Below are 14,428 nucleotides of genomic sequence, written 5' to 3' on the forward strand. Positions count from 1 at the left end.
AAATGGATGGATTGCTAGTTAAATCAGACCTATGAGCTAGAAGCTATTTTTAGTGTGTAATACTGTAATATAATGTAATACTATATAATAATCAGTGGCTATATATATTTTTTAATCCAAAATGAGTATCTCTTTGCTGGGAAATGATTTCTCTCTGCCTTTAAACAATATTCCTATCTTCCAATGGCCTAATCAAACTGGTGTTAAGCAATTAAGTTATTTTCTCTCTCCTTTTTCTTGTTCCACTTTGATTTATTGGACCACATGAGCATTTGATTACTTGGTGACCTCTGATGCTAGAGTGCCTATACATGCCTAGAAAAAGATACAAATAAGCCAGTAGGTCCCCTGAAAATAGGATGCATTTATTTACTGAATCTATTATGTTGGTTCTTCCCTCACTAATAATTTATAATATGATTTATGCACGTGTAGTGTGAGGCTATGCAAACTACCCAATTTAGATGTTTGTTCCTCTGTCTTGTTATTTCCTAATAGGAGATACTGGATGCCCTACAAAAGTCAGAGCCTAAAACAGAAGATCTTAAATCTCAACTGAATGAACTTTGTCGATTTTCCAGAGATCTGAGTACATACAGTGGAAGAGTTTCTGGCTTGATTAAAGAATATAATTGGTGAGCATGAACCTTATTGGTCTGCAAAAGATTTTTATACAAATAAGCAGCCAGAAGTGTGTTTATTTTAAGGCATGATAAATTGATCATTAACTACGTTGCTAAATGTGACTGCATACGCTAAGAACTGTTGATTCTATCAAACTTTATTTTAATATATATTTTATCATTTTTCCCCATCCTTTAAACATTTCAAATCCTGGTGTTAGTCTTTGTTTGCAAGCATCCAAGGGCTGTCAGAATAGAGAACAGATTTTACAGCAGCGATTTCGAAGAGCCTTCAAGGATTTCCAGCAGTGGTTGGTTAATGCAAAAATCACTACTGCCAAATGTTTTGATATACCTCAAAATATTAGTGAAGTTTCAGCAAGTCTTCAGAAAATACAGGTAAGAGTTCCTCTAGATCTTTCTATAAGCATATTAAATTTGTGCTTAGGAAACTCAAATTTCAAATAAATCCCTGCCTGAAACAATTAATTTTGCATGTGAAGAGAAACTAGTCCATTTGCCCAAAAACATGCTATTTTTATATGTTAATAGGGATGTAGGAACTAATAAAAGTCCATATATATGACAAGCACTGTTCCTGAGCACCCTAAGCAGATTTTCTCATTTAATTTTCACAATAACCATATCAGGTATATAAGATTATTATTCCCAATATCTTAGTCATTTAATATATGCAATAAAAATGGTTTCTTTATTCTCTTTGTATCAAGAAATAAGTAGACAATCAATGTATTTGAAAGCATAGGACATTTTATTATGTCTAATCTTAACCATTTTCTTTGTAGGAATTTTTGTCAGAAAGTGAAAATGGACAGCACAAGCTAAACACGATGCTGTCGAAAGGAGAACTTTTGAGTACTGTGTTGCCCAAAGAGAAAGCTGAGGGCATCCAGGCCAAAGTTGCAACCGCCAAAGAAGATTGGAAAAATTTTCATTCAAATCTCCACCAGAAGGAATCTGCCTTAGAGGTATAATATAGCCAGGCACATGGATAAGTTCTCTGTGGTTTGTTGTTGTAGTCATCGTTGTCCATTAAAACCAGACTTTATGTCCAAATATGGTTGCCAATGATTTTGGTCATTCCTCTATGAATACTAATGGGTAACCGGACAACTGTAAGAACCAGCTCGATTTTTGAAGTAGGAACCTCACTGAGGAATTCGAGAGCCTCTTGCCTGGTAGGGGCTGTCATCCTAGGCTTGCAGTATCCCACCAGAAATGATTGGGTTTTGCTCTTAAACAATGTCACTTAGTCATTCATTTGAAATCCCTCAAGTCTGGAAGTCGTTCTAGGAGAATGAACAGAAATATCCATGTAAGACTACAAAATGCTATGGATGATAAAATCTATGGCAACTAATGCAGATAGAAAACAGTAGGCTTTTAGAAGTTAAGTATGCAAAGAGCCAATGGTTATGCAAATTTCTTTTATCCAGAGACAACATAAGTTGAATTTATTATAATCATAATTACCGCCATGATGGAACTGTTTGTTTTTTCCTGTGAGATCACCTGTTTTGTGTATCAGCTCTTCTCTTAGAGGAAAATTTAGAGGCATGGAGAGTAATTGTTTCCCTTTCACCCAACACTTCCTGGCAGAATAGATCCTTTATTTGATGATGACCATAATTAATTCAGGATGGGAAAGAATAATAATAGAGAATTAATATCTGGAGAGAGAAAACGTATGTTCCCTCAATTCTTCCTTAGCCCAAGACTCTTGTGATTGTTGTTTGTCATGGCTGCTGTTCTCTCGTGGCGGGCATCGTCCATTTACTAGAGAGTGATAACCATTGTGCATTGCCTAGAAATTTACTCATAATCTTAAAGAAATCTAAGTTACTGTAATGTGGCCTGAGTGTTAAAGGTAGTACATCTAGCGTCAATTGTATGATTACCTGGTCCAAGAGATGTCCAGGAGTGAATGGGCAGGTGAGGATTCACCTGCCTTTATGCCTTTCTTCCCTTCCTTCCCTTTTTTCTCTTGCCTTCCTTCCCTCTCTCCCTTCCCTCCTTCCTTCATTTCTATTAGGAATAAAATAGAAAACAATATGTGCCAGCCACTATGTTAGGAATACAAAAGGGTTAGTCTCTTCCCTTTCCTCAGGGAGTTTACTTTCTAGAGAGTATAGTATATAAAGAGATGATCGCAATGTAATGTAGATACATTCAGGTTATAGGAGTCATTCAGAGAACGATACAAGTAACTCCACTTGGAGAAACTGAGGCACGGTACAAGAAAGGTGTCATTTTAATTGATCCTTGAAGGCTTAACATTCTTTGAATTTGCCAGAGCTGACCTGTGTTTCACCCAGAAAGATCTGCATATACAAGGCCAGGTGTTGTGAGTGTCAACGATGGAAGACTTTGAGAAATTTGACATCCACGTGGAGTTTTGTGGGAGGAATAAAAAAAATAAGATTGGAAATGAGAATTAGGGAAAAATAGGAAATGTCTTGTATACTAAGCAATCTGATCTTGACTTTTATCAGGGTTTTCTTATCTGAACCCCTGAACAACGTTTATGTTCTCAATTTCCCCAAGGATGTAACATGACCCGTACTGTATACTGTTATACATGCATAGGAATGAGGTTAATTCATTACATAGAATGGAGTGTCAACTGTGAACATAGTGTGGATGAGAATGGGGAAGCTGTGAGACTAGAGAAAGCTTCTCATGATGGTTGAGATGAGAGAGTTGAGGGCCCGAATTAAGGAAATGATGATGGATAGAGAATTTATCCCTAAGGTAAGACACAACAGGATTTGGTAGTTAATTTCACTGAGGAGCATGGGGAAGAAGGAAAAGCTAAGTGTGAATCTAGTTTCTAGTTTGGAAGATGGCCTGAATGGTGATGCTGTTATCCGAGATGTGAATAGTTTTGGAGGGGATAGCAAAAATTAATTCCATATAATAGATGTTCAGTTAAATGGGCCTGGAAGATATTCAGTAGGTAATGCCAGGAAAGTAGCAGCGAGCATGAGTAGCGGTCCAACAGAGAGGGTAGCCGTCCAGCAGCAGGGCCAGTGAACATGGAGCAGAGCAACACCAGCGTAAGCACTGAACATGCATCAGCGCCTGTAACCCTCATAACTATTCTCGGAGGTACAAACTCCCTTATTTCTGTGTCGAGGTTGAGGAAACTAAGGCAAAAGGTGATTACATAATCTGTCAAGTTCTCAGTGCTAGTAAGTGATGGAGACGGGGTCAAACCCAGGCTTTCTGGCTTAAAGTGTTGCATAAATACAGTTCTGTAAATGTGGGGTTTTAAGAGTTAGAGGTGGTCATTGAAACCTTGGGAGAAGTAATTGGAAACACATGCAAAATAAACATTTAATAGGAAGTCTCTACAGCCTTATAGACGGGAAGCGTAGGAAAAATGTCAGGCGTCGTTTGACTTAGTATTAGGCTCTTCTTCCTGCTCCTGGGGCCCCCTGCTCACACCCTTTGTCTTCAGTCCTTACCTAAGGAACCCAACTATCTTGCCTTGGATGTCTAATGCTCTGCTCCTTAACTCTACTTCTTTGTAGAACTAAATTCCTTAAAATGGTCTCCAGTTTGTCCTTGGGAGACCCCATGAGAATCCACTAGCAGAATGATGGAAACACCTTGAATTTATGAATTTATTTGATTATTCAACAAATATTTACTAAGCATCTTCCATCTGCCAAGGACTAATCTAAGGTCTGGAGATAATAGCAGATAACACAACAGAAGAGAACCCCTGCCCTCGTGAAGCTTAAATTTTAGTAGAATGCTCTAGGAATTATCCTGGTGTCTTATATTTGTGAAGCACTCTAAGTTTTCCAAAGCATTCCTACAGCTACCCATGTCCCTAAGAGGGGACCATGGCAGGTGTGACTCTCCCACATTGTACATAGTCTGGATCAGATACTGATGGAACTGTGAGCTGTTCTCCCACAGGCTCCTGTAGCCCTTGTCACTTAGCTTTTCAGCTAACCTTTGTGGATTATTTCTTTGATAATCCATAAAGCTCTGATTTAAATTTAAGTTTAAATTTAAGTTTAAAAGCCTTTAGTCTGTTCACATGGTAAAATAAATTTCAAATTCTCTTCAGCTTGGCATTTTTATAAGTAATAGTGGATATGGACACCTTTGCCAAAGTTAAATGGCTCTGTATAAAACCTTATCAAATACATTTTACAGCTATTAATGTCTACAAAGTATCTGTGAAAGTAATCACAGCTTCTTATGTAACAAACAGAGAACACTATTTGGGTTTTTTCAGGGGATATCACTATAAATTAAAATAAATAAATAAATTATTAAATCCTAATAAACATATAAAAACCATATGCTAGTTTTTGTCCCATAAATTAATCAAAATTGACAAAGTGTTAATATTCATTTACATTTCTACAAGGTACCAGTTGTGTGCCATGGGCTCTCCCTTCGTGGAGCTTAGAAGCTAGTGTGGAGACAGGGCATGTCTGCATGAGACGAAAACTCACAAGCCTGCCCAGTCTGTGAAAAAACACATACTGGGGGCACCTGGGTGGCTCAGTGGGTTAAAGCCTCTGCCTTCAGCTCAGGATCGAGCCCCACATTGGGCTCTCTGCTCAACAGGGAGCCTGCTTCCTCCTCTCTCTCTACCTGCCTCTCTGCCTACTTGTGATCTCTGTCTGTCAAATAAATAAAATTTTAAAAATTTTTAAAAATTTTTAAAAATTTTAATTTTTTTTTTTTTTAAAAAAGCACATACTGACTGATATAAACAACAAATGTGACAGAAGTTGAGGAGTGGGTGTGAACTCTGGTGTGGGCTGGGTAACGAGGCCAAAGCTCCTTGTTGAAAAACTTGTGTCTAAAAGGATGTTCAGAAATTATACAGGTGCTAGGGTGAGAGTTAGAATGTCCTACACATCGGGAACAAGGAAAGAGGGGAAAGGGCAAGCGGCCGGACTGTGTGTGCTAGGCTTTCATTGCCAAGTGAAGGTCTTTGCACTTGGTGTTAAGTTTTTTTTTAAATCCCTAATGTAATCTAAAACCTCGTAGAATCTAAAGATCCAAATGAAGGACTTTGAAGTAAGTGCTGAGCCTGTGCAGGACTGGCTGAGCAAAACGGAGAAGCTGGTGCAGGAAAGCAGCAATCGCCTGTATGATCTTCCGGCAAAGAGGAGGGAACAGCAAAAGCTCCAGGTAATGACACCCTCCGCCTTCTGGCCACGTCTTCACCCCCATCCTCTGTTCCCCTTGCATTCAGGCGGGCCCCTGGAGTCACGTGCTGCTGTCTGGAGACGGAGTGTACCCCTTCCCGATTTCTGAACAGATTTTAATGTTTTCTGGCTTTCCTTTGAGGTGCGATCTGTTTCCGTCCTGTAGTCTAAGCCGCGTGTAGCCTGGAAATAACAAAGCCGCCGGGGGCACACCCGTCGCTCACTGTGTTTATTTCCGTGTTGTTTGGACCAAAGCTTCGTCCGCGATGTGCTTTTCCCCAGCCTCTTAATAGTAACTTGCTTGTGCTTTTCAGTCTGTCCTTGAGGAAATAAACTGCTACGAGCCTCAGCTCAACAGGCTAAGAGAGAAGGCTCAGCAGCTGTGGGAAGGACAAGCTGCCAGCAAGAGCTTTATGCACAGAGTGTCGCAGCTGTCTGCTCAGTATCTAGCTCTAAGCAATTTAACAAAGGTAACGCCCGCCATGTGCTGCGTGGGTGCGTGTGTGTGTGCGTGTGCATGTGCGCGTGTGTGTGTGGCACTGAGGCCGCAGATCTGGAGTCTCGTTAGGGTTGTACAAAGGTGTGCGCAGGGTCAGGAATAAGGTGTGTAAGTGTCCTTCCCAACCTTCCAGTCTGAGTCGTGCTTTTGTGCTGCGTCACCGTAGTGTGGTTGTCTGAAAAGAAGCAGGGGTGGTTTCAAAGACTGAAGAGACTTCCAATCTCTACTATTGGAAATATCTTCTTCAATACTGAGGTGGTGTGTTCCCCAAGGCTTTTAGCTTGAAGACTCAAAAGTGTAACATAAGGCAACATTCAGAGTTTGGGGTCTAAACAATCTCAGACTGAATGATTTTAAAAAAGCGTGAATTCAAAGCAGTTTAAACTTATTGGATTGAATATAATGAGTTTGGGATCATTTTTAAATCATAGCTGTCAAGGATGTGTTGATTGAGAGTTTCATTTTGGATTCCGGAGTAGAGCTCAAAATCAGCAATGATTTATATCACTGATGAAGTATCTTTTCTAGCAGCTTAGGAAAAAGTACATGGGGCACCCTGGTGAGCTAACTTAGCGCATTCAACAGGCAGAAGGCAGGTTCATCTCGAACTTCTTCGGGCAGGACTACCTTGAGCTTTATGTGGCTTCTAACATTTGTTCCCTAGATTTGTCTTCGGCATTTCAGATCATAGAAAGTAGGGAACCTGCCGTAACACAGCTTCACCTGTTTTGCTGTGGACTTACTTCTGGTCTGCTGATTTGGATCCTCAAATAGTCTATGTTTATAAATAGTCTATGTTCACACCCATTTTTTTCCTGTGAATAAATTACTTCTTATTTGTCCTCAGAAAAAATGGCATATATCTGAAATTAGAAAGAATTAAGGACATCTTATTCCTTTGTATTTATCTAGATGTCAAAATCAGTAGATATATCTGTGAATACTTTAAGAGCTGGAAACATAGTCATAAAATCCTCACTAGAGTCAGATATAACATTTAACTAATAAGTAAAATCATATCTATGGTCCCAATTTTTAAAATTTAGAGCTATTAAGAAATCTCTGATAGTTTCAGAACTGGCTACAAGGTAGGTCATACGGATACAGGGTATCGGTTGAGCCAAATGCGGTATGGGAAAGGTAGAAAATACTCTGATTCTTTTCCAAATGAGGCATTAGGAAGAAATTGTGCTGATTCCAAAAAAAAAAAAAACACTACAGTTGCCATAAAAAGAGCAGTGTTTAAAGTGGGGGGCAGTAAATTATCATCGTAATTGTTCTGCTTTTGACGCAGTTATTCCAAAGATGCTCCCCACGTCTCCGATCGATGCAGACGTGCATCGTATCTGTGCAGCTCAGAAACCTATGCCTGATGGCTGTTATTTGAAACCAGTGGTTAGCTTTGTGACTGGAGCATCTGTAGGCAGTAGAGTGGTCATGCACAGCTGGAAAACGATTTCTGTCTTTTCCAGGAGAAAGTGTCGAGATTGGATAGAATTGTTGCAGAGCACAGTCAGTTCTCCCTCGGGATTAAAGAGCTACAAGACTGGCTGACAGACGCTGTTCACATGCTGGAGTCCTACTGTCACCCAACATCCGACAAGAGTGTGCTGGACAGCAGGATGCTCAAGCTGGAGGTGTGCACTTTACAGAGAAATGGGCTCTAATTTCCAGAAGTTGTTTTTCTCACAATGTCTCAAAGCTCTGGCTGTCTCGTGTGATTAAGTCACACTCTTTCCGCAACAACTCTGAGACGGCTCTGGGGGTGCGACCCTGTTTGCAGAGCATCCCCGAGTCATCTGACTCCAGACATGTCCACTCATAAATGCTTTACAGAAATTAAACTCAAATTGCAACCCAGGGTCGTTACTTGTTTGATATAGGTAAGAGGTGAGTTTCAAATGATATCATAGATAACATTTATTCTTGGAAAATATTTTGATGAAATATTTTTAGAGCAAGATATTTCCCATCTTGGTCAAACTCACTCGTCTGCCTGTATCCTGGTCAATTCTTGGTCAATTCTTCTCTTATCCCAGCATATTAGTTCTCTTTCACATTTGTGATAAAATTCTGCAGTCATTTGCCTGACAGTCGTATGCTGGGCGTCTTGTCGGAGATTAGCCCTCTGTCTTGATTTCAAGGACTCAAAAATGAATGAAATGTGGTCATTGTGCTCGAGGATTTCATGGTCTGGGGCTGGAGGCCGACCCGGAGAAGACAGTAACAGCAGAGAGGCGAGTGCTCACGGTGCTGCAGATAAACAGGAGGAAGAGTGGGGTGTACAGGAGGGACTTGGTTGGGATTCTGCAGAGCTTTCTCGGAAAACCTCACACCCAGACTGAGATTTGAGAATGGTACCAGCGGAAGCCAAAGCCAAAGAAAACAAAACAGCATGGCGTGGGAGCAATTGCTAGCAGTTCCTTCTTGCCACAACACAAAGTGATGGCAGTGCGGGGCTGACAGTGACTCTAGATGCTGGCAGCATCCGGATTAGGGAGGGGGAGGAACATTGCTTTTTAAGCGGTAACACCAGCTTTATAACTTTGAATTCAAACTTCTTCTATAGAAAAACAAGAGTGCCTGGGAAGACCTTGAAATGTCTAGATTAATATACAATATCAACTGACCTATGTCTTTAGGCTTCTTGTGCCAGAGACCTTAATATTATAAAGCTCTTCATCCTGTGACCTTTGAAAATCCGTGAATTCTGTTGTAGTCGATTTTTCTCTTATCAAAAACCAGTAGCTATGGTGAGCACTGGGTGCTGTATGCAACCGACGAACCACTAAACTCTACCCCTGAAACTAATTAAAAAAAAAAAAAAAGAGAGAGAGAGAGACTGTTGAGCAGACAAAGAAAACTTGTGGATTAAAATTTCAGTGGAAAGAAGGGATTATACAGAGAAAAATTGAGATCTGAAAAGCCAAGTCCACTCTGAGACAGGCAGGTGACTGGGGACTGGTTACTGACACTCACCAGCAAATGAGTCTCCCAGTTGCCACCCAGGCAGCCCGAGAGATTCATGGCTCATTGCAATCGTATGTCATTCTACTATCTTCAGGAGCTGGGAAAGTTAAAGCCGGATACACTAAACATGCAAATGACAAAGGACTTCTGTATTGGCTCTTATAGGCTCTGTTATCAGTGAAACAGGAAAAAGAGATCCAGATGAAAATGATAGTGACCAGAGGGGAGTCTGTCCTGCAGAATACCTCTCCGGAAGGCATTCCTGCTCTCCAGCAGCAGCTGCAGAGTGTGAAGGATATGTGGGCTTCCCTTTCGTCCGCAGCAATTCGCTGTAAGAGGTAAGGGGAAAAAAAGCCGGCTCCTGCCAAGCCATTACCGAAAGATCAGTATGACAGCACGGTAGAAGACTGCTCCTGGGGTTTTCTTCCCTTCTTTCTTTTCCTTCCTTCCTTCCTTCCCTTTCTCTCCTCCTTCATTTCTCTCTCTCTCTCTCTCTCTCTCTATTTTTATTAGAACAAAAGAAACTTACAGGTATAATCTTACATTCAGGTTGGCCTGCCATGCCTATGTTTTAATATAACTCCATGTTTCTTTTTGTTAGTGTTCATTGCTTTAAAAGTCACAAGGTAAAGGTTTCATCACTTCAAGATACATTATTTCAACCAAGTAGTTTACTTGGGAGGTAACCCCAGGGAAATACCAGTAGGGGCTGGAGGAGAGAGACCAGGAAGGAAGGGCCGCTGATCAAGGGAGTGTTCTTGACCAGGTCAGCCCGCGGACAGCTGGAACTGAATTGGGCCGGGCCATGCTGGGAGCCCGTGAAGAACAGGGTCTCAGGGTTCCCCAGCGAGGACTGGGGAACTAGAATGTTTGTAAACAAGTTCCCCCGAGTGTCCTGAGGGCGGTGGAGAGCGTTCCCAGGGAGAGCCACCATCCCTGGCACTTCTCACCTGTGTTGCCCTCAAGTTAGGCAGGCACCAGTGAGCAGAGAATGCCCTTGGGCCAGGAGGGCGCGGGGCTGGCAGTGGGCAGTGTGTGCTGCGGGGGTGTGCTTGGAGCGGGAATGTGGGTGGAGCCTCTGCCACCAAACAGCCCAAAGTCTGGGAGTGAAATTAGGCACATGTGATTAATGGGGTCGGAAAATGAACATCCACATTGAGGGAAGGAGTGTGTGATTTATCTGGAAGGGAAGTAATCAGGTTAGACCAGTTCCGAAAACGTGACCTTATTTTTCCATTGTGATTTTCTGATTTTTAAATCTCATGCGAGGTACTTACGCGCTTGTTCTTGCTTGGTGCTTCCGTCTTTTATTTATTCCTTTTTGCTCTCCTCTGGATGTCCTGCGCAACTTGATGGAGTCAAGTGTTGCTTCGCTTCCTCTGTAGGGTCTTGGCTCCAGAAAAGCCTCAGACAGTGGGTCTCTCCCAGTTTTGCCCTCACGCCTCTCCCAGGGTCTCGGGCGACCTGCTTATGGCTTCTGAGTTTTATGTCCAGTCCCACTATTCCCCCTGCCAGCCTCGGCTTCACTGTCCTTTGCTTCCGGGGGTCATGCTTGCCCGGGACCCAGACTCAGATTCGATAAGCCCTGGTCATTGCGCCCCTCCCAGCCGGCCGCGGTCCTCATCTGCGGGCTCGCTGCTGGCGCCGTGGACAGAGCAGGTGCAGGTAGAGATTGGACAGACTGGACATTTACATTCTCAATGTAGATTATTGCCCTTTTGCATACCTTTCAGTCAACTCGAAGGAGCTCTTTCTAAGTGGACAAGTTATCAGGATGACGTTCGGCAGTTTTCCGGCTGGATGGACAGTGTGGAAGCCGGCCTCAATGAATCCGAAAGGCAGTACGCGGAGCTGCGCGAGAAAACCACTGCTCTGGGGAAAGCCAAGGTGGGAGCTGGATTTCAGATGCCCTTTGCCCTCTGGCAGGCTTCTTCAGAATGCCAGGGTTACGTAAAAGTGGGACTACCTGGATGCTATGGCTGTGTACGTCGGTAAACAGTATTTGGGGCTTTTACTGCAATTTCTAATGGCTTCTTAAACCTGACTTTTATTTGTGACTATTTTATTAGTGAGCAAAAATCTTCTCTTCCAGGAAAACTGCATAGATGTTCTGTGATATGTTTAAAATTTGTCAACTTGTAGTATCTTTCAATATCTTTAGGCTGATCATCATTAGGAAGTAAAAATGCTTTGTGTTTATGACATCTTTTGTACTTTTGTACATTTTCTTAATGCTTATGTTAGTATAGTGCTACGTATATTTTTTAAATAGATGATAAGTAGGGCGCCTGGGTGGCTCAGTGGGTTAAGCCGCTGCCTTCGGCTCAGGTCATGATCTCGGGGTCCTGGGATCGAGTCCTGCATCGGGCTCTCTGCTCAGCAGGGAGCCTGCTTCCCTCTCTCTCTCTCTCTCTGCCTGCCTCTCTGCCTACTTGTGATCTCTCTCTGTCAAATAAATAAATTAAAAAAAAATCTTTAAATAGATGATAAGTAGGTAGATAGAAAGAAAGATGATAGATAGATAGGTAGATAGATATTAAGGATATGTAACTGAGTTCTTTTGTTCATAGTGGTGATCAAACAAAAAATTCTGGAGACCTTTGATTTATGTCCTTACTCCTGTGCCTATTTTTGGGAGGATTTGTTCTACCTCAGCCTCATCACACCCTAAGCAGTGCGTACTACTTCTGCCCCCAATTCCTTCAACTTCTGATATTCTCATTCTGAGTTCATCTGTGTCATCCTGTGCTGAATATCCTAAATTAGAAACTTTATCATCTGCAGCTCCTTCTCTCTCTTCCCTGCTTCAAATGAGGCATTAGGTCCAGCTGATTTCATCTCAGAAATGTCTCCTGACCACAATCCATCCTTCTTTTCCTGATTTGCAGCAGACTCCGAACTGCTTGTCTCTTGTCTCCATCTACTGTTATCTTCATATAAAGGTGGATGCCTCACTCTCCTGCCTCAGGGATTGTCTATGGTATCCGACCAGTCTTCCCCACCTAGTCTGTAAGCATTGTCACCATCTCCTTTGTCACCCTCCTTTCCTTCACTCTCCGGCGCTCCTTCCACCCATGGCTCCAGCCTTACTGTGTTTCCTGAAAAGGCCACTCGCGATGGAACAAAGAGTCCATGCCTCTGCGGTAATGACCTAGCTCTGCTTCCACAGCCGGCAACTTTGCACTCACCTTTCTGAACAGACAGAAGTCTTTGCTATGATACCACCACCCTAAGCTTACTTAGTTCTTCTGTTCTCTGTTCTTCATATCTCTCTATCCATTATATTAAATATATGCTTACATCTCTCTCTCCCCTAGTGGATAAAGGTGCTTAATTTTTTTTTTTTTTTTTTTTTTGGACCCTACCATTTGGCTCTCTGACACAGAGAAAATGCTGAATAAAAGTAACTTGAATGACTAAATTGCCTTATGGGACCTATGCCAAGTCTCTTAACATTTTAGGGTTTCATTTATGCATCTGAAAATTAATTTAATCATAGTTATCTACCTTGTAATTGTATTGTGGTAATGATTTATTTCCTAATTAATTAAATTATTCATCTATTCAATAAATACTGATTGAGGGCTTGCTACATGCAGGCGTCATGCTCAATTCTAGGTGAATAAAACAGAGGACTGTGTTCTGGTGGGGAATTAAACATTCTTCCGAGTGCATGAACCGATCAAGAATTATAACTGGGGATAGGTGCTCTGAAGAAGGAAAGCTGTGAAAGGGGAATGTGCACAGAGCTAATGCAGATTGCTTGGGGTCAAGGAAGGGACAGAAAAGTCTCTCTGAAACAGCAGAGTTTAGACCATGCCCAAAGGAATGTCATGCAGAGAAATTATTCTGGGGAGGTGGTGGGAAAAGAGCAGTCCAAATGCAGTAATCAGCGTGTCCTGAGGAGGGGGAGAGTCTGGCTCAAGAAGGGAACTAAAAGAAGGGCCACATGTTGCTGGAACAGAGAATAAAGAAGTGTGCTGGCTGAGCGGCAGGACCCTGGCCACGCGTCGCCACGTGGGCTAGCCGGAGGAGCTCCCCTCGGTCCTGACAGCACCAGGAAGATAGTTGATGCTTTGAGCTGAGGAGTGACAGGATTCTGTTAACAGTTTTAAAATGTTTTATCACGCAGGCTGCTGTGTGCAGTGGGGAAAAGGAACAGAGTGAGAATGGGTAGCAGGGAATCTGCCCAGCAGGATATTGCAGAAGTCCAGTAAGAGACAGCAGCAGCGTGGGCTAGAGAGTGTACAGGACGCATGGGGACAAGTGTCAGACGCAGGGAAGAGGTAGAACTAACACGGTTTCACTGTGGCTGGAATGACAGAGAGCAGGGAGAAAATGGCCATCTTAGAACATTGGGGTGGCATGTGGCGGCATTTACTGCTTGATGAAAAAGACTGCAGGAGAAGGGGAATTGGGATTTGGTGGGCCTGAGGAGGTATGGGAGTGGAAAGGAGCCCATTGGGGGACCAATTAAGTCTCCAAACTTCGATTCCGAAGTTATTTGGAATCAGTATCTCAAAGTTCTGAGCCAGGTACCAAATAAATGTGCGTGCACACACACACACACTCTCTCTCACACTTTATATACATGTATAGACAGATGGGTCTGTCGATCTACTTGTCTGTAGGTAGATAACCTAAGATCACTTGTCAACTAAACAGCTAAAATCTCTTAATTTTAGCAGTATTACTGATACGATGGTGTTTCTTTTAAATGTTCTCTAGTTACTAAGTGAAGAAGTGCTGAGTTACAGCAGCTTGCTGGAGACCATTGAACTCAAAGGGGCTGGCATGACCGAACACTATGTCACCCAGTTAGAATTCCAGGACCTTCAGGAGCGATATAGAGCAATCAAAGAGAGAGCCAAGGTATGGCTGAACGTGTTCGCTGCAGACTCACTGAAATAGGAGGGGTTAGACCCATGCTTATTTAAAGACTAATTTATTTGCAGGAATGATGATTTGTGAAAGCACAGAAGAACAAATGAATTTTAATACTTTGAATGGCAGCAAACCCAAACACAAACCTTCAAATACTATTATAACGTACATGAGAGTTAGTAAAGGAAATTAATTCTCAATAAAAATTCCCAGAAATTACCCAATTTAAGAAAGAAATTGGACAGCTTCAT

General features: G+C 42.2%; 1 protein-coding gene across 26 annotated transcripts in view; it reads left to right on the forward strand.

The window, feature by feature from the left end:
• SYNE1 (spectrin repeat containing nuclear envelope protein 1) overlaps positions 1-14,428 on the forward strand; it is a 464,577-nt gene that overhangs the window by 238,394 nt on the left and 211,755 nt on the right. For 25 of the 26 annotated variants that reach the window (XM_082730051.1, XM_082730052.1, XM_082730041.1 and 22 more), the window contains 9 exons: positions 499-635; positions 845-1,022; positions 1,430-1,612; positions 5,664-5,807; positions 6,139-6,294; positions 7,796-7,960; positions 9,459-9,631; positions 11,027-11,180; positions 14,022-14,165. In XM_082730051.1, the coding sequence (XP_082586177.1) occupies positions 499-635; positions 845-1,022; positions 1,430-1,612; positions 5,664-5,807; positions 6,139-6,294; positions 7,796-7,960; positions 9,459-9,631; positions 11,027-11,180; positions 14,022-14,165 (1,434 nt within the window). The remainder of the gene's footprint in view (positions 1-498; positions 636-844; positions 1,023-1,429; positions 1,613-5,663; positions 5,808-6,138; positions 6,295-7,795; positions 7,961-9,458; positions 9,632-11,026; positions 11,181-14,021; positions 14,166-14,428) is intronic. The other variant, XM_082730043.1, reaches the window with a different exon arrangement.

The sequence above is a fragment of the Mustela nivalis genome (assembly GCF_964662115.1).
Source record: "Mustela nivalis genome assembly, chromosome: 5".
Lineage (NCBI taxonomy): Eukaryota > Metazoa > Chordata > Mammalia > Carnivora > Mustelidae > Mustela > Mustela nivalis.